At 45.6% G+C, this 24,559-nt stretch overlaps 1 protein-coding gene across 1 annotated transcript in view; it reads right to left on the reverse strand.

The window, feature by feature from the left end:
• CSMD2 (CUB and Sushi multiple domains 2) overlaps positions 1 to 24,559 on the reverse strand; it is a 659,332-nt gene that overhangs the window by 84,847 nt on the left and 549,926 nt on the right. The window contains exons 41-46 of the mRNA XM_082615655.1: positions 24,139 to 24,348; positions 17,091 to 17,279; positions 13,268 to 13,445; positions 12,098 to 12,243; positions 4,717 to 4,797; positions 4,109 to 4,222 (exon numbers count right to left, since the gene is read on the reverse strand). Coding sequence (XP_082471781.1) covers positions 4,109 to 4,222; positions 4,717 to 4,797; positions 12,098 to 12,243; positions 13,268 to 13,445; positions 17,091 to 17,279; positions 24,139 to 24,348 — 918 coding nt within the window. The remainder of the gene's footprint in view (positions 1 to 4,108; positions 4,223 to 4,716; positions 4,798 to 12,097; positions 12,244 to 13,267; positions 13,446 to 17,090; positions 17,280 to 24,138; positions 24,349 to 24,559) is intronic.

A 24,559-nucleotide genomic window follows, 5' to 3' on the forward strand; every position in this document is an offset into this window, starting at 1 on the left:
GGGATCTTCCTGGACCTAGGGCTCAAACCCATGTCCCCAGCATTGATGGGCAGATTCTTAATCATTGTGCCACCAGGGAAGCCCTTGCACTTAGTTTTGCTACCTCATTTTGTATTTTCTGTTTACCATGATTTAAAAAATTTTTTTCTCCTTCAATGTTTCCTATTTGATTAATCAAATTTACTTTATTCTCTTTATTTTTAGTTATGAATTTAGAACTTACACATACTATGGACATACATAATTTAAGAAAACTATGCATAAATTTAAACATTGTATTTAAATGTATATATTTTTAATAATGTACATGGTTAATCAATATCTATGGCTTTCCTCAGCAGGAAAGGGTCCTCAGCTATTTTTCTTTCTTTGAAATAGGTTCTCCAATGTCATTTATTTCTCCAATTGTCTTCAGAGTTTTTATTTTCTATAGTCAGTATATTTTAGATTTACTACCATATTTTACTGATTTCTTAGCTTATTGTTAAGTTTTGCATCTGAATCATTCTACCTGTATTCATCTTTTTCTTGCTGAATGTGGTAGATATTTCTGGTGTTTACCAGTATCAGACTTTCTTTTATTTCCTGAGCATATAAAAAACTTCACTTTCCATCCATGTGCCTATTTCTGGCCAGTTAGATGTGAGTAGAATAATGTGTGTCACTTTGGGGCTGAGGAAGTGAAAAGCCCTTATGTGAATGTCCACTCTCTTTCTTCCTCTGCTGCAATGGAGGATGGAGGCAGGGGCCTAGTTTTCAGATGGCAGCACAAGATTGAAGCAGCCTGGATCACTGAGTTATCAGCTCTATAGAGTTACCTGGACTACAGAAAATTTTGCCTGAAGAAGATATAAACCTTTGTTGTGTTAAGCCACTGAATGTGGGGATTGCTTGTTATTGCAGCATATGTCTATCCTATCCTGACTAATGCACTGAAGTGTATCCTTTAATTATGCTTTTAGTAAGGTAGTAACTTAGTCCTTGTGTGTCTGAAGATTTCATTAATTCATTCTCACTCTTAATTGATAATTTGGCTGGGTTTAGAAGTTCAGTTTACAATTACTTTTCCTGCTGCATTTTATCTTTTGGTAGGTATTTCTGTTGATGCAATAATGCTATGAGTCTGATTTATCTTGTCTCCATGATGGTTTTAACATTTTATCTTTATCCTTGATGTTCTATAATTGCACTGTGATGTTTTTAGGTTTGAATTTCACCAAATTTTCTAAGTTGCTATAGCAAGCTTCTGAGCTGATAGAAAAATGTCTGATCTTTGTCATAGAAGACTAGGACATCATTGGACAAGGCATTAGCTGAGGCAGAAAAGAGAAGAAAAAGCCAAAATGTAAAAGAAAGTTGTACACTGAAGAGGTTATGAATGGAAAAACATCCTATATTCATGGATTGGAAAACCTAATGTTGTTAAGATGGCAGTGAGACCCAGACTGGTCTATGGATTCAGCTCAATCTCTACAAAAATCCCAGCTGGTTTCTTTGTAGATGTTGGTAAGTTGATCCTAAAATTCATATGGAAATTCAGCAGATCCAGCATATCCAAAATAATCTTGAAAAAGAAGAACAAAACTAGAGGACTCACACTTCCTGATTTCAAAACATATGACCAAGCTACAGTAATCAAGATAGTGTGGTACTGGCTAAGGATAGACTTATAGATCAAGAAAATAGAATTGAGTATCAAGAAATAAAACCGCAAATTTATAGTCAATAGATTTCAACAGGGTACCAAAACAATTCAATTGGGAGAGAATAGTCTTTCCAGTAAGTGATGCCAGGACCACTGGATATCCATATGCAAAATAATGAAGCTAGACCCCTACCTCACACTATACATAAAAATTAACTCAAAATAGATACAGTCCTAAATGTAAGAGCTAAAATTATAAACTCTTAGAGGAAAACATAGATGTGAATCTTCTTGACCTTGGATTAGGCAATAGTTTCTCAGATATGACACCAAAAGCACAAGCACCGAAAAATATATATATATATAAATTGGACATCATCAAAATAAAAAACTTCTGTGCTTCTGAGAACACCATCAAGAAAGTGAAAAAACCACCCATAAAATGAGAAAATTTTTTGAAAATCACACATCTGATAAAGGACTTGTATCTAGAATATATAAAAAAAACTCCTACAACTCAATAATTAAACATATAAATAACTTAAAGATGGGCAAAGGATCCAAAGAGACATTTCTTCATGCAAATGAACAATAAGCACATGAAAACATGCTCAACATCTTAGCCATCAGGAAGATACAAATCAAAACAACAATGAGATACCCATTATACACACTAGGATGGCTATAATTAAAAAGACAGTTAATAATAACAGAGAGGATGTGGAAAAATTGAAATGCTCATACACTGCTGGTGGGAATAGAAAATGGTTCAGCTGCTGTGGAGAATACTCTGGCAGTTCCTCAGAAGTTTAAATATAGATTTACCATATGACCCAGCAATTCCACTCTTAGATATATACCTAAGAGAAATGAAAACATATGTTTCACCCAATAACTTGTACATGAATGCTCATAGCAGCATTATTCATAATAGCTAGAAGTAGAAACAACTCAAGTGTCCATCAATGATAAGTAGATAAACAAAACGTGGTATAGGTACAATGGAATATTATTTTCAACAAAAAGGAATGAAGTGCTGATACATGTTACAACATGAATGAACCTATAAAACGTTATGCTATGTGAAAGAAGTCACAAAAAACCACACATCATAGGATTCTATTTATATGAAATACCCAGGATAGGCAAATTCATAGAGACAGAAAGTAGTTTGGTGGTTGCCTAGAACTGAGGGGGCTGGAAAGAAATGGGAACTGACTGCTAAAGGATACAGGATTTCTTTTGCGGGTGATTAAAATGTTTTAAAATTGATTGTGATAATGGTTGCAAAACTCTGAATATACTAAAAACCATTGAAGTATACACTTCAAGCGGATGAGTTGCATGGTATATGAATTATATCCCGATCAAGCTGCTATTATAAAAAAGACTATGAAGGGTCACACCTTGGGAAGCCCAAGTATGACACCAAGTCCCAGAAGAAAGCACAAGGCTGAGAATGGGGAGTGAAGCCAGGAAGACTGGAGCCATGTAGACATAGAAACGGAGCCAGAGATGATGAGAAACTTGGGCTGGAGCAAATTAAGGAGATTCTGGAGCAGATGAAGGTGAAAGTTCACTTTTATTGGGGACTGGTCATTTGGTATGTGGGTGGGTCAGCTCAACTGAAATAAATACTGTATTTCTCAGTGTATCAGCAGCCTAATTCTGGGGCTTGTAGCCCCTCTCTTCCTCGTTAATAATCCATATTGCAGATTCTCCCTACTCTTGATCTCCTAGAGATGGAGGAGAAGCTGACCTGTTTCTCCATAGGCTACTAAATATCTGTTGGCAGCAACAGCAGCAGAAGCAGTAGTAAAACTAATAACAATAATAATAGCCCACATTGAACAGTTACTATGTGCCAGGCATAGTTTTCCAGAGTGCTTTACATTACTGACCCATTTAACTCCTCATAACAAGCCCATGGCATCAGTAATATCATTATCCTTATTTTACAGATGAGAAAACTGAGGCATAGCACAGTTAGGTATCTTGCCCCAGGTCAGATGCCTCATGAGTGGAAAGAATTGTTTTTGGTCTTAGTTGGGATAACTTGGCGAAGCACATTCATTTTCATCAAGGCATCACACTGGATTGAAGACAACTGTGGTTTCTCGGTTGCCTAGTTCAGCACATAGGGTTTTGGACGCACCTGCACTCCCGTAAGGCAAGGTTGGTGTGTGAGTCCCAACTCCCACCAAGGTCCCACAACCTCCTACCATTTCCAGGGAATGTCAGTTAGAAAAAAGGGAGACAGAAATAAATGTGGCCACTGCGGCCAAATCACAGCCCCGGACCTAGGGGCAGAGCAGAGAACCTATCTAGAGCACTTGCTCACTCACTCATTCAAACATTTACCAAGTGACCTCTTGCTTCATGGGCAGGGACTGGGAATATAGAGAGAAGGAAAACAGGGGAGAGGTTTTGGAGGAACTCCAAGGCATGGCTCAGTGTGATTACCTTCACATATTGGGGGTGGCCCTTCAAACTGCAGGTAAGTTCCAAGTTTGCAGGTCAGGATTTCATTCCCCACTAAGGTAAAGCCAGGGAGGCACCTGTAGCGTACGATGTCACCTGTCAAGGAGAGACCAATATGGAGATTCCCTGGAGAAGTCTGGGCAGGGCTGATTGGCACCCCTTAGCTGGAACCCAATTCCAGGCAAGACGATCAGTGGCGGGGTGTGTTCTGTTCAGACTAAATTACTAGCTCAGCTCCAGTCAAATGACCCAGATGACTGTGGCTCCCCTCTCACAGCTCAGCCCTGCTGAGCCTAACAGTGTTCCACATTCTAGGAACTTTTTATCGTGTCTTGCAAGGACTTATTTCTCCAAACATTCTGACTTGAATCATGGAAGAAAACTGCTTTCCCAGCTCCTCTGGCTACATATGGCTAAAAAGAAAAGTGATTGTATTTTGGGTGAAACTCAGTTGACAGAATATCAACCCTCTTGCACTGGGCCTATTTCTCTCCATGGACAGGAGGTGGAGATAAGCCCCACTGGCCAGGCCCCACCCATCTCCGGCCCCTCCTCGCCAGCCCCATCCTTGCTGGTTTGGGAGGTCTAACCTATGTTGAATTCTTCATTCTCTGTGACGACTTCAGCATTGGGGAGGATGGTGGGAGGAGGGCATTTGGTGAGCGGATAAGCTGAAAAGACAAAAGCAGACAAGTCGGTGTAAGAGCATCATTCTTGGGGCACATGGTCATTCATTTGTTCAGTGCTTCACGTACTCACTCCTCATCTACCCACACAGCAGATATTAACGAGCACTTATCTGTACCCAGGGCAAGATTAGCCAAGCACTATTTTGCTTATCTGCTGCCATCTGTTTTTATTTGCTTTTGATGCAAAAACCAGGAACCATAAATCAAGACTAACAATAAAGGAGAGGATCTAAGAAGGCAGTGATGGTGCCAAACGCTGAAGGGAGGGGAGAGAAGCATTTACTGAACACCTACTATATGTCAAGCATTTTCAAACGCTGTCACCTTGAATTCTCACAATAGCTGATCCCCCTGCGAGATGTTCTCACTCTACTTATGAGGAAGCTAAGATTCAGAAAGCTTCACTTACTTCTCTAAGGTCACACAGGAAGTAAGTGGCACAGACAGGATTCGAATCCAGGTCTGGCTGCTCTCAAATCCCGTATTCTTTCCACTACTCAGCATCTAAATGCTGTGTGTGGCTTACGTGGGGGACCAGCAAAGACAGCTTGCTTCTCTTCTGACCTTTGGCTAAACACTCTGGCTTCAGCGGGTTTTCTAAACCAGAAGCCATCCCTCTGGGCAGAGACTGGCCTGTGTGGGGAGGGTGCTGCCGAGGTAAAGTTCAGGGTGGGCTCATAACTTGGCTTTCTTTCATGACTGGTACGTGGCTGAGTGCTGGCTGTGTTAGCTGCCGTTGCCACTGCTGTTGCTGTTATCATTTCCAAAGTCACTTCAACCCTTGCTATGTTTTCTGAAACAGCATTTAAAAAAAATTACAAATGTAACACATTATCATTAAAGAAAACCTGAGATTTTCTATGAGAAGAGGAAAATTAAACTTATCCATTGCCTTCTCAGAGATAACCACTGTTAACCCTTTACTGTAAATTCTTAGGGTATATATTTTCTGCACATAGATTTTTCTCTTACAAAATTTGCACCATGTTACATACTTTGTGTTGGTCCTTGTGCACTTACTATTTTTTTTTTTTTTTTTTTTTCTTTTCCGTACGCGGGCCTCTCACTGTTGTGGCCTCTCCCGTTGCGGAGCACAGGCTCCGGATGCGCAGGCTCAGCGGCCATGGCTCACGGGCCCAGCCGCTCCGCGGCATATGGGATCCTCCCAGACCGGGGCACGAACCCGTATCCCCTGCATCGGCAGGCGGACTCTCAACCACTGCGCCACCAGGGAGGCCCTGCACTTACTATTATACTGCAAGAATTTTCCCATGTCATCACATTCCTTCAAAAGTATGATTGAAATGACTTCATGGGATTTAATCATATAATCTACTAAAATTTATTTAACAGATACTCTATTGTTAACCATTTAGATTTCCGAAGTTTTGCAATTTAACATGAAACTGTGATGAACATCCTTCTATATATGCATCTTTTATAAAGTTTTTTCTTTTTATAAAACGAGGAATGATTAGAGTGTATGACTTTTTAAAAGTACAGGCGTCTCCCACTGGACATCAATAATCCATTCCTGGAAATCAGACATTCTGTGTCAAGATGCTACTAGGAGCCTACTTCCCATTACTTTAAATTGGAAAAAATTATAATGCATAACCCAAGACCCCAAAAGTACTGAAAACTACAAAATACCTATATATATGCAACAAACCACTATGCTAGAAGGTAAATTCTTAAAGCATCACTTCATGATCACCCAATGATTAGTACATTTGTAACAAAACAGCAGTTCTATGCATTGCATATTGCACCATGAACATTGTAGACTTTTCAGCTTGAGACAGAAACCTTAGGCAGAAACAAAGGCTAAATACGAAAGGCACGGCGAGAACGTGTTTGGGACAGCGCTGGGTGGTGGACCTTTCACAGTGAACATCACTCTGGGAAAACCTCAGAGCCAGTGGCACCTGAAACACCTGTTCCAGATGTTCATGTGGCATTCTGACATTTTACCAATCGTATCCAGAATGTAACTTAAGACTTCTCCTGCATGTAGTTTTATTTAAAATGTTGTATTATGTTTTGAGGATTTAACTTTAATTTTTTCTACAGATGTGTCCACTGAAACATGTCATATTGAGTGACACATCGCTTTATGAAGCCCTCTTGGGGTAATCAGACAGGTTTAATCTTGATTTAACATAAATCAGGGAGGACCAGGCCTGTGTGTGATACATACTTCCATTTTTCTTTCCAGGAAAATTGCTCTAACAGATACTGTCCACAGAATGACAGTTTCTCCAACCCTGGGTGCTTTCATTCTTCTTTCATCTGATCCTTTTAATGATTATCTATTGGGGGTTTGCCCTGGGTCAGGCACTGTGTTAGGTGGGGATGATGCAAGAGTAAAGAGACACAGTCCTTGCCTCACAGAACTTAGAGCCATCGGGGGAAATAGTCATCAGTTTTAATCTTTGTCCACTTGATAGACAGCAAACAGAGTACCACTTCTTTTCTTTTATTGGCATTTGACAACCAGTTAGGCTAAATATTGTTTTCATATGTTAATAGACTCTTTGCAGTTTTCTTTTCTTTTTTTTTTAACATCTTTATTGGAGTATAATTGCTTTACGATGGTGTGTTAGTTTCTGCTTTATAACAAAGTGAATCAGTTAAACATATATATATGTTCCCATATCTCTTCCCTCTTGCATCTCCCTCCCTCCCACATTTTTCTTTTTAACTCTCTATTCATGTCCTTTGCCTCTATTTTTCCTATAAATTCGAAAAACTCTATGTACAATATATTTAAGATTGATCTTTGCCTATTATTTCCCAATTTATCATTTGCTCCCATCTATTTATGGCACTCTTTTGACTTGTACAAGCATTAAATGTTTATTTAGCCAATTCTCAACGTTTTCCTTTATAGAGCTTAAAAAAATTTGATTCCTTCCATTCTCAGCCTCGTGCTTACCTTTAAAACATACCTTCTAAAACCTTCTAGGACACACTTAACTTTCCCAGAAAAAAAATCAATAAAAGAAATCTCCACCTAAACACCGTGAGGATATTTTATAGTTTGTGGTTATTAGTTTGATCGGGTGATTTCCCATTACATTTTTAAAATTAACTTTTAAAAAATTACAAATTTCTGCTCAATGCAGAAAGCTGGTGGAATACTGAAAAGCAATAAAACAAAATTTCCCCAAGTCCCACCACCTGGGCATAGCCATTGCTAGCATTTTGGTGTATGACTTTTGATATTTTACAGATAACTCCTCTCCCCTCCCCACCCCCCAAAACACACTGCATCTACCATGTTACTGCTGCAGAACTCTAGGGCAGGGGGCCATTCAGGACTCCTGTTTCCTTTTGTCTCCATCTCCCTTGTTCCCCTGGGGGGGGAGGTGAGGCACTGATACAGCTTTTTTTTTTTTTTTTTTTTTTTTCTTTTTGCGGTATGCGGGCCTCTCACTGTTGTGGCCTCCCCCGTTGCGGAGCACAGGCTCCGGATGCGCAGGCCCAGCGGCCATGGCTCACGGGCCCAGCCGCTCCGCGGCATATGGGATCCTCCCAGACCGGGGCACGAACCCGTATCCCCTGCATCGGCAGGCGGACTCTCAACCACTTGCGCCACCAGGGAGGCCCACTGATACAGCTTTGACTCCATTATGTGTTAACATGCTAACTAGTGGGCAGGGCTCATTTGCTTATGTCATCCAAGTTTTACCACTTGTCTCAATAAAGTCTTTAATAGCAAATGCATCCAGTTCAGAACGATATGTTGCATTTCGTTGTCATGTTTCTTAGTCTCCTTTAGTCTGCAACAGTTCTAAAGTCTTTCCTTGACCTTCCTGACTTCTACACTTCTGAAAATTATATGCCAGTTAATTTCTAGTATGTAACACTGTATTACATACATTACCTTCAACTTAGGTTTGTCTGATTCCTCATGATTAGATTCAGGTTGTACATCTTTGATGGGACGATTACAGAAGTGGTGCTGGGTCCTTCTCACTGCATCCTATCAGGTGGGGTATGATTTTCCCTTTTATTAGTCTCTCAGCCAGATAGCTCTTATTTGGAGTCCATGTTACCTAGACTCTTATGCTGGAAGCAGATGCTTTCCAAAATTTCCTTCTATTTCCTAAACTATATGTTTCCAAGGGCATTTTTCTCTGCAATTCTAATCCTATTTTGTCATTAAAAAAAATACTGTAGAATATTGCCATAAGTCTCCTTAAGGTATTTTTCTTCTTTTTGGTTCTCATATGAAAGGAAATTTATTTAGGGCTAATGTTTGGCTATAAAAAGGTAAACATTCTTTCCCTCATCCCATTCCCAATCCCTGCTCTTTGCAAGTCGGCCTCCTTCTTTTTCTTCAGTTCTAGTCTCAAATACCAACTCTTAGGACACATTTTCCCCAATTATTCTACATGAAGTAGATCCTCTACCTTTTCATTTGCTATCTTACTTGTTTCTTTCATAGCACATATTACAAGTTGCAAAGATTTTATTTGTCTACTTACTTGTTTGTTATCTCTTCTTGGGGGAAGAAAGCTGTATGGGGAGCAGGCATTTCACAGAGCAGGAAGCATGAATAGATAATGAAGATATGAAAGGATGCTCATCCTCATCTTCAACATAAAAGTGAAATGCTATCCACCAGGTTGGCAAAAATTTTAAAGTCCAATAAAGCCCAGCGTTTGCATGGATGTAGTGCAACAGAAGCTCTACCCCTGTTGCTAGGAAGAGTGTAAACTGTTATAACTACTTTGTGCGATCAATTTGGCATTACCTAGTAAAACTGAATATGTGAATACTTACAACCTCACAATTCCACACAGGCATGTACCCTAGAGAAACTCTTGTCCACAAGAAGGAATGTACAACAATGCTCATATTGTTTGAAATAAAATAACTTGAATGCCTATTAACAGTAGACTAGATAAATCACTATTTTCACGCAATGGAATATTAGATGGCATTGAAAAGTGAACTAAATCTAGTCACATGCATCTGCATGAATTTCAAAAGCTTAATTCTGAGTGAAAAAAGCAGGTCACAGAAGAACACTTATTGAACAATTCTATTTACATAACAGAAATAACATGTGAAATGAAACAGTATATATTTTTGGAGACATACACCTATGGAGTAAAATTATAATGTAAAGCAATGAATGGTTAACAGAAAATTCAGGATCGTGGTTAACTCTGGGGGTCGGGCAGGGGGAATGTGTTGGGGGCGGTACACAGGGGCTTCAAAGGCACTGGTGTTCTTTTTCTTAGGCTCAGCCATGGGTGTTCATCTTATTCTTCTTTAAACGGCACATGTATGTTACACACAATTTTTACACATTGCTATATTCCACAATTATCAAAAGCCCTATGAGTGGGTGGAAGGTGCCTTCTTGCTCACTCGGCCCCTTGCAAAGAGCTTGTCCCACCCAAGCCCGTTGGCCTGGGCCTAGCAGTAGATCCTCTCACCCAGGCCCTTGTCTGCTCTCTAGTCAATGAGGCCTTGGACCATGGTCTGAGCAAGCACCTAAGGGTCTCATGTCTCATCTGAGGGCATCAGGGGCACAGTGGCCAGGACACACACAGAAGCAAATGCTCTCCTGGGCAGACTTACTCAGGAGAACTTGGGAACAAGGACGCCCCAGGGCCGGGCTGGGCCTCCTTCAGCTGGTCCTGGCGTAGGTGAATGCTCAAGAGCAGGGACCAGAGATTTGGCCTAGGACTGAGGTGATTTCAATATGGATCCTGTTAATCTCTAAATATAATAATAATGATGATCATGATAATGATGATGATGATTATTAACACTGCCATTTATTGAGTACCTTTTATACTCTGTGCCTAGAGCTAGGCATTCCCATGCATGATTTCATTTAACTCTGTGAGGTTAGGTACTGATATGATTCCCATTTTGTGGATAATGAAATCCAGGCTCAGAAAGGTAAATGACAGACCCACAGTCACATAGCTAATGTGTGGCAGAGATTTGAACCCAAGTCTGTGTGACTCTGGAGTCCACACTCTACCACTCTATGAGCAAGTCACATGGAGTCAGAATGACATAGCCTTCAAGACCTGGGTCCCATTAATGGGGTGAGAAGTGTGCCCAACAAGAGGGGTGTGGGTACCAAGGCAGATTGAGATGGTGGGTTTCTCATCTCCATATCATGCCCACCTGGGCCCAAGCTCCTTGGGGACAGCGGCTGGAGCTGCCGACGCTCTCAACAATGTTGTTTCTGTCTTTCTGTCTTGATATCACTAACTCTCCCAAGGACTTAGGGCTGAATGCTTTCATGTTTCTATAAATGCACGTGTGAGGCAGTAACACCGTGCGGTCCCACTGGAGCAGTCAGTGCAGAGCTACAAGGACTGGGTCCTCCTCCCAATTACAGCCATGCAATTTGGGGCAGGCTCTCCTGCTTTCCTTGGCCCTCATTTCCTCATTTGTAAATTGGGGGTAATAATAGCTGCTTAACTGCCTCACAGGATTCTTAGAGGTCACAAACTCCAAGCCCCTCATTCGCAGGTGAAGAAACTGAGCTCTCAAGCTGGGGAGAGACCTACACAAGGTCAGACATTGACTTGAGGTGGAGCCAGGAATAAAGTCAAGCCTTCCTGATTTCCAGTCCAAATAGATGCAATGTTCTGCAAATTGTAAACAAGGGGGGTTATTTCATGGCTGGGCACAAGCCCACGGAGAACTTTTTATAAGTTTTTCTATGCTGTGTCCACTATAACAAAAATGAGGAAGCACCTTGGTCCATAACCTTGGACTTTTAGAAGAAAGTAGGCTGTCGATAAGGACAGATGCACCCTGAATTGTTCATGCTCCTCTACTTGAATTCTCCCTGATTTTGTCTATGCACAGTAGTTCCTGTGGGGTCGACAGAGGCCCTGGATTCCCTTGGAGTGGGACAAGCCTCTAGAATGTGCTGAGGGACAGGGTGGGGCACAGGTAAAGGGATAACCCAGCCAGGGAGCTGGTGTGAATGATGGATAAGAAAGAAGCCTCACTCTGCTGCCTCTGAACTTGAACTTGGTGCCAAGAATCAGCGTCATGGGCCTCTCGCCCTACTAGTGTGGAGGGGAAGGAAGACTCACATTTATGGAGCCCTGTGCTGGCAGCTCTCACATACCCTACACAACGAACTCTCATAACCCTGAGGAGACCAAGGCAGAGAAGCTATGTTACTCTTCCAAGTCCCACAGCTGGCAAACGCGGGAGCCAGGAGTCAAGCCCAGCACTTGAGAGTCTGCCCACCCACCCCGCCCCCCACCCACCCGGCTTCCATACTGACCGGAGAAAGCTATGGCGAAGATCCCACCCGCAGCCGCATCACGGTGGAACTTGAGCAGGACCTGGTTGGATGAGCTGTGCATTGTCTTCTTGGCCAAGCTGTGGCTGAAGGCTCCGAGCTGTGGGGCTGTCTGCTGCGGCCCATCCCTGCAACAGGAAAGAAGGTCCTGCATGTCACGGGTCACCACGCCTACCTGTTCCACCTGGTGTGTCAGCGGCCTTCAGTGAGCAAAGAGACATCCCTGTGTTGCCTTCCCTGGAACCTTATCCAGTCCCTCCCATTTGTTCTTAGCCATTGTCTGGAAACTAAGTGAGAAATCAATCCAGGGCAGTCAGGTGACAGTTATCCAGCCCTGGAAATTTTGAGAAGAAATCTCACTATCTTCTGCTGATTCCCAGAACCTCCAAACAAAGAAATTTTTAAATTATATCTTTATCCAAAGATTCAGTGGTTTGGAAAAAAAGCTGCCTAGGAAACTGCACTTATCAACTAATAATTCACATTCCCATTTTAAAATTAACTCAAGATACGCTAACTATATAACTCAGAGCTGAGCTGTCCAGTTTGGTAACCACTAGGCTACATGGGACTATTTACATTTAAGTTATTTAAACTTTAATAAAGTTTAAAAATCAGCTCCTCAGTCACTCTCGTCACATTCAAGTGCTCAATGGCCACATGTAGAGTGGCTGCCATATTGGACCTCACAGATACGGAATATTTCTCTCACTGCAGACAGTTCTGTGGTCAGCACTGGCTCAGCATGAGATGACCAGTGGGATTTCACAAAATTCCACTCCAAAGCTCTTTCATTAGTTCAGGTAGCTTATCTTAGGTAAATGTAGAATTTTGGTTTGGACTCTGGAAATACTGAGAAAAGTCTGTTCATCTACGCCCTTTCCCATTCCCATACCCGTTGGTACTTTGACTGACCCCCAGCAGGACTCCAGGTTGGGAACCACTGTCTTGCCATTCCTTTCCCTCCAAGGAGTCAAAAAGGCTAATTGAAGCTGAGTCCTCATTCCACTATGTTTTTTTGAGACCCAAGAGGCTGACAGTCATTTAAAACCATTCTGCTCGTGGTATTCTGGACAAATAGATGGGTGACCCAGTTTAGAGCCCAGTTAGTGTCCCTTTCTCATTGGCTGTTGACATGGCAGCTGGTCCTACCAGATGGTGATGAAGTCTCCAGAGGTCTCCGTCTGTAGCAGGCTGATGTTGAGGCGGATGCCGTGACCAATGGGTACGGTGATCAGCCAGACACAGTCCTGGGAGATGGAGTAGGGACTGGGAAAGCCCGGGGAGTACACGGTGCCATTGAAAGAGGTGACGTTCCCGCCACAGGGCACTGCCAGGGAGAGGACACAAACACAGATGAGTGCTGGAGATCACCTCCCCCCTGAGAATTCAGATGACTTCCTGATGCAGTCCCAGCCCCCAGCACAAATCATCCTGCTCCAGGAGGCTGGGCGGGATGGGGAGAGGAGATGGGGCTGAGGGAGGGCCAGGCCTGGCTTTCCCTGCTGTTCCCAACACACCACAGCCCGAGTGGCCCTTCACCTTCAGTGCAGGTCCTCTGTGGGCCTGCCTCAGCCCCTGGCCCCCCTCTTTCTCTTTCTTGTGGAAGAGACCTGTCCAGAAGGAAGGACACATCAAAGCTACCCCCTCTCCTTTCCTAGGAATACTAGAGTCAGGGCTTCAGTACTGTTGCTGGGAAGAGGTAAGAAATTATGATAGTATCTCTTTCTTTCTCTTTTTATTCTGAGATTCTTGGAGTGGTACTTTTGGTCTTAAGAGTTGCGGATTCTTGTGGTGAGGCTATGGTTGGGTTCAAATTATGGCTAAACCATTAATTGGCTAGATAATTGACTAGATAAGTGTAGCCTCTCTTTCTTCACCTAGAAAATGGGACTAAGACTTCCCTCCTCATAGGATTGAGGTGGCAATCAGATGAACTGCTCCGTGTAAAATGCTCAGCCAGTGCTAGCTCACGGAGGAGGCATCTGCTACATAGACATGATCCTCTCTCCCTATCTTTCTGTCTCCCCAGAGCAAACTTACACTTAGACTCACTCTGATCTAGGCTTTAGGCAGGGGTATAAAGAGTCCTGGAAGTCTCCATGGTATTTGGATTTAATCACCATGGAGGAGAATAAAAAGAGGTTCTGGGCAGAAAAAAACAAAAAAACCCTCTGGTCCAGAATAATGAGTGTATTGGTTGGCATGGGTCATCATGCAGAGATGTGGATGGAGCCGGACCAGGCTGAGAAGAAAGAGTCCCAATGCCTCCAAGCGGCGGCCAGGGTTCCCGAGAATGTGAACGCACCCTAAAGCTGGTGCACATGGGCATGCCATCCCTCCTCCATGTACTGAACCTCCATTCGGTGCCAGCCATGGCCAGGGGAGGCAAAGGACAGCAAGGATACCATGGCATGTGATCCTGATCTGTGAGTGTGTCCCAGGGGACTGTGAGTGCCCTGGGACACAGCTAGGTGTACCAGCATCTCCAGCCCAGGGTGGAGCACGCCATCAACATGGAATGCCACAGAACATTTGTGGGGGGACCTCATCTGGTCCTGTGAGGGGGTGAGGGAGTCCTGGCAGAATTCACATTTAGACTCAGACCTGAGGAATGACAAGGGCCAAACAGGTAAGGCAGGAGAGAAGAGCAATGTTCTATAAGAAGGGACCAGCATGCACTCAGAACCAGGGGTTAAGAGAGGACAGCACACGGTGAAAATGGAAAGTATTTCAGCTGAGCTGGAGCGTAAAGTCTGAGAGAGTGGAGAACAGGGGGAGGTAAGTGGTGACCAGGCCCTGGGGCACATCATGTGCTACCCCAAGGGGATTGGACGTTACCCCAAGGGAGATGGGGACACCTTGCTAGCTTCTGAGCAGGGCAGCGTCTGGAGTACATGAATGGTTTCAAAGGCTCACCCTCACTACACTGTGAAAAGTGGATTGAGGAACACAGACTGAAGGCTGGAAGCCCAGTGACGAGCCTCATCTAAGTGGCCTGGATGAAGGTGGAGGCAGCACACAGAGAGAAGTGGATGCATTTGAAGGGCAATTAGGATGTAGAATTAGCAAGACTTGGTGACTAGGTTGGATAAGGGAGAGGGCCGCTGCCCAAATTGAAGGCTGAATAACCAGGGGACTAGAGGCACGCTTCACTAGATGAGGATCTCAATGTAAAGGCAGAAAGATGATGACTTCCATTTTGAATACGCTGGGACTTAGATGCCTCTGGATAGGAGAAGATATTCAGTAAGGAATTGGATGTACAGGTGAAGAACTCAGGAAAGAGATAAAGGTTGCAGATACAGATGGCATTTGGAGATGTGACGGAAAGAAGACAGTCTGGGAAAAAAATTCAAAGGACAGCAACACTTAAGGGACAAAGAAATAGATGACCAAAAAGTTGGCACAGGCAGAAAGGTAATTGGAAAAGCAAGAGAAGATGGCGTCTAAGAAGCTAAGGGAAGAGGGCTTCCTTGGTGGTGTAGTGATTAAGAATCCAACTGCCAACGCAGGGGACACAGGTTTGAGCCCTGGTCCGGGAAGATCCCACATGCCGCGGAGCAACTAAGCCCGTGCGCTACAACTGCTGAGCCTGTGCTCTAGAGCCCGCATGACACAACTACTGAAGCCCACGCACCTAGAGCTCATGCTCCACAACAAGAGAAGCCACCCTAATGAGAAGCCCAAGCACTGCAACAGAGAGTAGCCCCTGCTCACTGCAACTAGAGAAAGACCGTGCGCAGCAACGAAGACCCAATGCAGCCAAAAATAAATAAATAAACAAACGAACAAACAAACAAACAAATAAATAAAAGAAGCTAAGGGAAGAACTTTCTTAGGAGGAAGAAGGGATTGTGGCTCAGGATGTCTGATGGAGGAAGCACTGCTCGTTCCTCTCGCCTGTGATGCCATAAAAAGGAGTAAAAAGGGAACAAAAGTCCACAATGAAGCTTGTCATATAGCAGGTGACCAGCCAACAATTCCAGAATGATGGGCCGGTTATACACGAGGATGGTTTTGAAAATCTGAAAAACGAACTGGAGTTGAATAGTTTTAGAGATTATGATCTTATATTCCAACACCAGAACAGCTCAGTTGTGCAAACAAGGTCTCTTTATCTATGGAGTTAATACTTCCAGTTTTAACTGTAAGTTTTTGGGCCAGTTACTGCGCTGGGCGCTTTACATGAGCCATCTTGCAACCCTCGCAGCTCTTACAAAGCAGAGGTGAGAATCCATTGTACTAAGGAAGAAACTGGAGGTCAGAGAGGTGAAGTGGTTGAGAGATGAAGCCCAGGGCGGTCTGATTCTGGAACTGGAGTGCTTTCTCCTGGACTATACTGTCCTCCTGACATATTTTCCCCTTTCAAGACAAATCCCAGCTTCTCCTCCAGGAAAAGGAAGGAAAATGGAACTGAGGTGTGCAGACAGGGGTAGGGACAGCACAACCTCTTGGTCCTCCTCCATCCTGGTTCTGGTTAATGAAGACCCAGGAAAGTGCCACCTCTATCTCCCCGATATCATCAACTCAGATTTCTCTAGGCTCGTGTAGGAGAGGGAGAATAAGCTGGGAGGTGTGGAGAGAGGAACAAGAATTTCCTAGAAAGATGCTTTATTCTCTTCTCCCTTTAGGAAAGTGCCATGATTATCTCTCTCTACCCCTCAGCACATCAGTGTCTTCCCTTCTGACTGGGGACATCTAACCCATGAGGTTGGCTATTCCCAAGGGCTGAGTATGTATTCCTTTGGCTGCGACCCACATCTCTTCCAGGTCGTCCCTAGTGCTGGCCCAGAACTCTGTCCCAGGACCCTCTTCCTGGATAGGCTTGGTCTCATCTCTATGGAATCAGGATGGACAAAGTTTGCCAGGACCTCCCAGCATGGGTGATCCCATGGAGCGGGCACGTGGAGGCTGGGACTGCTCTGGATCAGTGTCCCTAAAAAGAATCACCAGGGATGAGGAAGGGACATACCTTCACACCTGGGCAGGGGGTGGTCCCAGTTCCGGTTGGTGCCGTGTTGACATGTGAGGACAGGGTGGCCCATCAGTTGATACCCTGGGAGGCACTCGAAGGTCACCGACTGCCCAACATTGTAGCCAGCTCCCCGCACAATGCCATTTGCAAAGGGCTCTGGGTCTGGGCACTCTTGAAGTTCATAGGCTGGAAAAGATCATGAGAGAAGGTTACTTTCTCCTCTCTGGGCATTTTCTCCCTGACCAGAATACAGGCGTACCAGGGAGTTAGCATAGTGGTGGAGAACCAAGACATGGACTCAGATGGGCCCTTCCTCATTTTCTAGCTATTGGCTTTGGGCAAATGAATTACGTTCTCTATGCCTTTGTTTTCTTATTTAGAAAATGGTTATTGTGAGAATCCAGTAGGATCAAATATACACAGCTCTTTGCACAGTCCTGGCACATGGTGAGAACATAATCAATGCTATCTGTTATTATTGTTTCCATGGGAATAGGGGACCCAAGGAAGACAAGGCTAGATTGAACCATTCTTCTTCTTCTTCTTTTTTTTTTTTTTAACATCTTTACTGGAGTATAACTGCTTTACAACGTTTTGTTAGTTTCTGCAGTATAACAAAGTGAATCAGCTATTTGTATACATATATCCCCTCCCTCTTGCGTCTCCCTCCCACCCTCCCTATCCCACCCCTCTAGGTGGTCACAAAGCACCAAGTTGATCTCCCCGTGTGATGCAGCTGCTTCCTACTAGCTATCTATGACACGTTTGTGAACAATTCTTCTTTGAGCACCTCACTGGGGCTCAGCATTGACCTCTGCTCTTTCCTGTTGCTGATCTCATTCAACCACCAAGGTCACAAACACGGGAAGTGGTCAGGTGAGGACATGAGTGGGGCCCTTCTAACTCTTGAGAAATGAGAGCCCATCAGGAAGGAAGAAATGAGGTGGGAGGAAGCCAAACCTGCGGCAAAGGACAGAATAGCTGGGGTAAAATTCCCTCTAAAGAACAAGGAAGTTGCTTCCCTGAGTATGAGTGTGCCTGCCTCACGCTCCTTAATGGGAGTGGCTGAGTCCTGGCCCACCGGGAGAAGTCACTGAGGGATTTGCTGAGCATGTCACAGAGCAGAGCCTTCACTTAATTGGACAGTAACTAGGCCCACCAGACAGAAAGTCAGCCATGGGAGTAGAGAGAGCATTCCAAAAGTGGAAATTCTCAGGGGGAGTAGCTGAGACCCAGTGAATGCTCCATGCAAGCCGGTGCACTCGTCACGTGCAATGACAACACAGGTAACAGTCATCGTGAGAGTGCCGTTACCAAAGTGCTCCCTCTGTGATGGGGGCTATTATGTATTTCCTTTCAGTATCGTGCAGGGAGGCCTCTGTGGGAAGAAATGGGCAGGTTTCACTGGACATCATCAAGTAGTTGGCTGTGCTGAAAAATCGAGCAGTTCTAGAGAGAGTGGGTGGGCTGGTCAGCCAAAGGGAACATGGCTCTGTTAGCAGCAGAGGGTTTGGTCGACCTGGCAAATAAAGTCTTAGTAGAAGCAGGGAGCCTGTAGCTCAGGGAGGTGACTGAATGGATGAATTGGGCTTTTTTTTTTTTTTTTGTAAAATATTTTATTTATTTATTTATTTATTTATTTATTTATGGCTGCATTGGGTCTTCATTGCTGTATGCAGGCTTTCTCTAGCTGAGGTGAGTGGGGGCTACTCTTTGTTGCAGTGAGCAGGCTTCTCATTGCGGTGGCTTCTCTTGTTGCGGAGCATGGGGTTCTAGGCACATGGGCTTCAGTAGTTGCGGCACGTGGGCTCAGAAGTTGTGGCTCACGGGCTCTAGAGCGCAGGCTCAGTAGTTGTGGTGCACCAGCTTACTTGCTCCGCGGCATGTGGGATCTTCCTGGACCAGGGCTCAAACCCATGTCCCCTGCATTGGCAGGTGGATTCTTAACCACTGCGCCACCAGGGAAGTCCGAGCTGGGCTTTTTTTTTTTTTTTTTTTTTTCTTTTTGCGGTATGCGGGCCTCTCACTGTTGTGGCCTCTCCCGTTGCGGAGCACAGGCTCCGGATGCGCAGGCCCAGCGGCCATGGCTCACGGGCCCAGCTGCTCCGCGGCATATGGGATCCTCCCAGACCGGGGCACGAACCCGTATCCCCTGCATCGGCAGGCGGACTCTCAACCACTGCGCCACCAGGGAGGCCCCCCGAGCTGGGCTTTTAAAGAGAAGCCTCAGTGGGAACAAGGGGACCCAACGATGGGGAGGAGCCTGAAGACTGAGGCCTCGTGAGAAGCCAGAAGCAGCCTGGAGGAGAGAAGCTGGGTCTTTCTTACAGGAATTGTCTCCAGCGGAAGGAGCTGGGCTTTTCACAAAGAGAGACCCTGAAGTGAGGGTACCAGGACTGCTTTCACATGGAGAGAAATCTCAGAGCCCGTTCCACCAGAGGAAGCTTCAAAGGGAGAGGTTGATGAACTAGAGACTGTCATACAGAGTGAAGTAAGTCAGAAAGAGAAAAACACATAGCGTATAATATCGCTTGTATATGAAATCTAGAAAAGTGATACACATGAACTTATTTGCAAAGCAGAAATAGAGACACACATGTAGAGAACAAATGTATTGATATCAAGGGGGGAAAGGGGGAGTGGGATGAATTGGGAGATTGGTATTGACATAGACACACTACTATGTATAAAATAGATAACTAATGAGAACCTACTGTATAGCACAGGGAACTCTACTCAATGTTCTGTGGTGACCTAAATGGGAAGGAAATTCAAAAAAGAGGGGATATATATATATATATATACGTATAGCTGATTCACTTTGCTGTACAGTAGAAACTAACACAACACACTGTAAAGCAACTATACTCCAATAAAAATTAATTAAAAAATGAAAAAAAAAAAGGGAGAGGTTGGGCCTAGAGGGCAGACATGACCCCTAAGAGGTGGGCTCCTTAGGGAGACTAGTAGTAGATGCTCCAGTAGGAACAGATACAATTTCAAACAAAACGCCATATTAAAAATACTAATAATAATGATGTCTAACATTTTGGAACAATGCCATCATTTTGCTAAGTTCTTGTGTTCTTACAATCTCCTGAGAAATTTTAGTGGAATAAGTTAAGCCTGTCGGACTAGGAGACCTGGGTAGGAGTAGCTTATGCTGCTACTGAAAACTTGATGGGAATATTTACGTGAAGAAGGGAAAGAACCCCAGCCGAGGAAGTTCAGAGTGTCTAACAGGAGGGATTTTGAGGAAAAGTAAGGATTTGGATTTCTTCCAAAGAAAGTCAAGGGACCACAGAGAGCTAGGCCTGCTGTATAGAAATGGCGGCAGTGGTGACAGGTGGCTCTTTCATGAAGCAGGTCTTTTCATAAAGGAGAAACCTGGGGTGAGTGGTCAGGCTAAAGAATGTGGGTCGGGCTTCCCTGGTGGCGCAGTGGTTGAGAATCTGCCTGCTGATGCAGGGGACATGGGTTCGAGCCCTGGTCTGGGAGGATCCCACATGCCGCAGAGCGGCTAGGCCCGTGAGCCACAACTACGGAGCCTGCGCATCCGGAGCCTGTGCTCCGCAACAAGAAAGGCCGCGATAGTGAGAGGCCCGCGCACTGTGATGAAGAATGGCCTCCGCTTGCCACAACTAGAGAAAGCCCTCGCACAGAAACGAAGACCCAACACAGCAAAAAAAAATTAATTAATAAACTCCTACCCCCAATATCAAAAAAAAATGTTAACAATATGTACAACGTTCTGGAAATGACCTTCTTTGCAATGAAAAATTAAACTTACCATGAAGATTAAAAAAAAAAAAAAAAGAATGTGGGTCTATGGAGCAGGGAGGATTATTTGGGCCTGACACATTGGAAGGCCTTGGTGGGAGCGCCTGGGCCTCTGGCACTAGAGACAACCCAGTCGGGAGGTTGGGGTCATCATAAACGAGAAGGCTTAACGGAAGCTGAGGTCAAGTCTGAGGGGGGCAGCTGCCCTGACACCAAGAGTGGCTACGCAGGGGCCGTCAGGACTGGGGCAGTGGGTAGGCGCTGAGGAAAGAGCTGGGCCTGTGACCCAAGGGAAGCCTCAAGGGGAACATCCAGGCAAGTGCTGGGGTAAAGTGTGAGTGAGGGGAGCTGGGAGCTGGAAACCCCAGGGGACGTCGCTGGGCCTCTCACACAGTTGGGCCAACTCAAGTGAAGGCGCTGGTCCTCTGAAGGCAAACTTACCACCCCTCCTCCCTGCTTCCACCCCTGCCCCCCGCCACACACACAGCGAGCATCCTTAAGAAACCGGCTTCCTCTCAACATGGGGAGCCTCGGTGTGTGTGGCGCTAACCCAGAGTGCTGGCCTGTGTCTGGAAGCCTTAGTGCAGGGCCCGTGTGCAGAGGAGCCTCAGATGAAGCTCCTCAGAGGTGCGGGCTTGGTGAGCATGGGAGGGGCTGAGACCAGGGCTCCGTGGGGGTAGTTAGGTCTCTTCTACAGGGAGGGAGTCCATGGAGTCTGCAGGACTCAGAGGGCAGCCTTGACAAGGACAAAGCGGACTTAACACGTGGGGAATGCAGCGGGAGGGTCTAGTCCCACCACACCAGCTGGGCGGGCAGGGCTGTGCCCGTCACAGGGGTGAAGGCACAGGGCACGGGTGGGCCCCAGAGCGGCTGTCCCTGTCACAATAGTGGCGTAATCAGACCTTGCATTTATCCAAGAGGAGGAGCCTCAGGGAGAGCCCTTGGGCCTGAAGGAGGATGTTACAAGTTGAATTGTGTCCTCCTCAGATTCACATGTTGAAGTCCTAACCCACCCCTGTATCTCAGAACGTGACCTGATTTGGAAACAGCGTCTTCGCCTGCCTTTACCTAAATTAAAATGAGCCTGTTAGGGTGGACTCTATTCCAATATGACTGGTGTCCTTATAAAAAGGGGAAATTTGGAGGCAGACAGACAAGGAAAACAACATGTGAAGATGAAGCCAGAGATGGGGGTGATGCTTCCACAAGCCAAGGAATGCCAGATGGCCAGCAACCCACTAGAAACCAGGAGAGAGGCAGGGAGTATATTCCTCCTCACAGCTCCCGGAAGGAACCAGCCCTGTCCACACCTTGATCTTGGGACTTCCAGGCTCCAAGACTGTGAGAGATGAACTCTGTTGTTTAAGCCACCCAGTCTGCGGTACTTTGACAGAGCAGCCCTAGGAGACTAATACCTAGGAAGCCTGAGAGAGGCACGCGTCTGTCCCAGAGAGGCACCCTGACCTTGTATTTGGGCCTGAGTCTCTCCTGGGACAGACTGTGGCTGCGGGATGCATCGTGACCCATTGGGCAGGTCTCACTGCCCACCGAGGCTGTGTACACTTCACAGGCACAGGCTCCTTTAGTTAAGGTTGGCCTCTGCGATGCGCCCACATACAGCCCCTCTGGGTGGGCAGCTGTGTTACCACCAACGAAGTGGCACTTTCTGGGAAAGAGGCTCTGCTTCTCGCTGCTGCTGCCTTGGTGTGAGGGTCCCAGCTCCTCCTCCTGAGGCTTCCCAGGTGGTAACAACCCTGACCATACTCAGGGATGGTCCCCAGAGGGGGCAGCGCCCGTATAACTGGCCCAATGGTGGGGTACCCTTTAAGGCTTTCCCTCAGTGACAAGCCCAAATCCTTGGTCAGTATTCATCTCTGACAAGGGATAAAAAAGCCAAATGTCAGAATGGCATGTATATAGAAATTCTATATTACCATAGAAAACACAACCAAAAAAATCATGACGTATTACGTATTCTTCACAAGAAACATCTAACTAGGTGTGGCAACGTGTGGGAAAAGATCTGGAAAGATCACATCAAAACAATAGTGGTTATTTCTGGGGAATAATTCTGGGTTTGGAGGCTGTAGACAAAGAAAGCTTGGCCTTACCTGTTTTAATGTTTGTAATGTTTTAATTTCTTAATTCCTCCCTCCCTCCCTCCCCTCCCTTCCCTCCTTCCCTCCCTCCTTCTTTCCTTTCCTCTTTCTCCCTCCCCCTTTCTTTTTTAACACAGTAGGTGTGTTTGTAGACTGTGTAATTAAAAACTAACTTAAAAAAAGCAGATTGCAAAACAGTATCTATAGTGATCCAATTGTGGTTAAAAATATAGTTACATCAGTATATGTACAGAAAAAATGGGAAAAGCAAACTGTTACAAGTTGATATCTCTGCATAAGCCAGGGTTATGGGAGAATTTTGACTTTCTGTGACGTGCTCACAAAAACTTCTGTGATGTTTTAATTTTTTGACAAGCATGTACTAGCCTTGGAAAAAAGTCTAAACACATGAAAAAAAATTCAGTGGAAGAACCTGGGCAAAGAGGTTAGCACAAATGGTTCAGTCAGTCACACTAGGAAAGCCCCCGAGGGAGACGTCGGGTCCGATCAGGGCCCGTGTACCGCTGCACAGGTGGGCACAGCTGCACGGGCACAGGTAACAGCCCCTCCACAGGGGAAGCCTGAGCTGGAGTGGATGGAGCTTTTCCAGGAGGAGAGGGCCAGTCACAGGACTCCAGCTCAGAATGGGGGAGCTGCGGTGAGTGTGGTCCGGCCTCACACAGGGAAACCCTCAGCGGGAGTAAACGCACTTGTCTCATTGTTAAGGCTCAGTGGGCCCTTCTGGGCTTGTTACAAGAATTGTTACTGGAATCCTCCATCATGTCAGAGGAGGAGCTTTGCCGAGCATAACTGACACACAGGGGAGGACCCAGAGGAGGAAGCGAGCCTCTCAAGGCCAAGGGGCAGTGGCTGGTTGGACACTCGGGGATGCCTGAGGGGGACTGATGGGTCACTTGCTCAGGGGAAGCTGCTGGCTGTTGGGCGGGGATGGGGATGGAGCCTGAGAAGGCGCTTTGGGGCTGCCAGCCTGGGAAGGGCTTGTCGAAGGGATTCAACAGCCTCCGTGGGCCAGAGAGATATGTCACGGTGGTCGGGCCGGCCCCCCACCTCCCCGCCCTTCCTGGGTTCCCTCCTCCCCTACGCAGAAGGCTGGGAAGACGGGTGGTTGTAAGAGGTGGGGATGGACGGGCCCTCCCTGTCCTCACCCTGATACTCCAGCTTGAATCCCGGCCGGTTCTGTGAGTGGTCGCTGTGGAAATACACGGTGGTCTCGTGGGATGTGGAGAGCAGGGCGCTGGGAAGCTCACTTCCACTGAATCTGCCCATGATGCGGCTGGTCTCATAGGGGCCATTCCGGATTTCTATGAAGTCATGGTTGGGCTCGGTGGAGAAGTTCAGGAACTGGATGTGAGCTCCTGGGAGCAAGACAGAGGCAGACAGTGCCCAGAGCAATACAGTCCCGCATCCCATGTGCCACCTCATGAAAGCATCACCAGCCAGAGCCCACGGGTCCCCTCTACAGACTGCCCACCCAGTTAGGGTTCCCAGACCACATGTGGGGAGTCACTAGTCCAGCCCAGACTGAACTTAAAAGTATTTATATTATTCATTCAAAACGAAAGGCAT

Source organism: Mesoplodon mirus (assembly GCF_964341445.2).
Source record: "Mesoplodon mirus genome assembly, chromosome: 3".
Classification (NCBI taxonomy): domain Eukaryota; kingdom Metazoa; phylum Chordata; class Mammalia; order Artiodactyla; family Ziphiidae; genus Mesoplodon; species Mesoplodon mirus.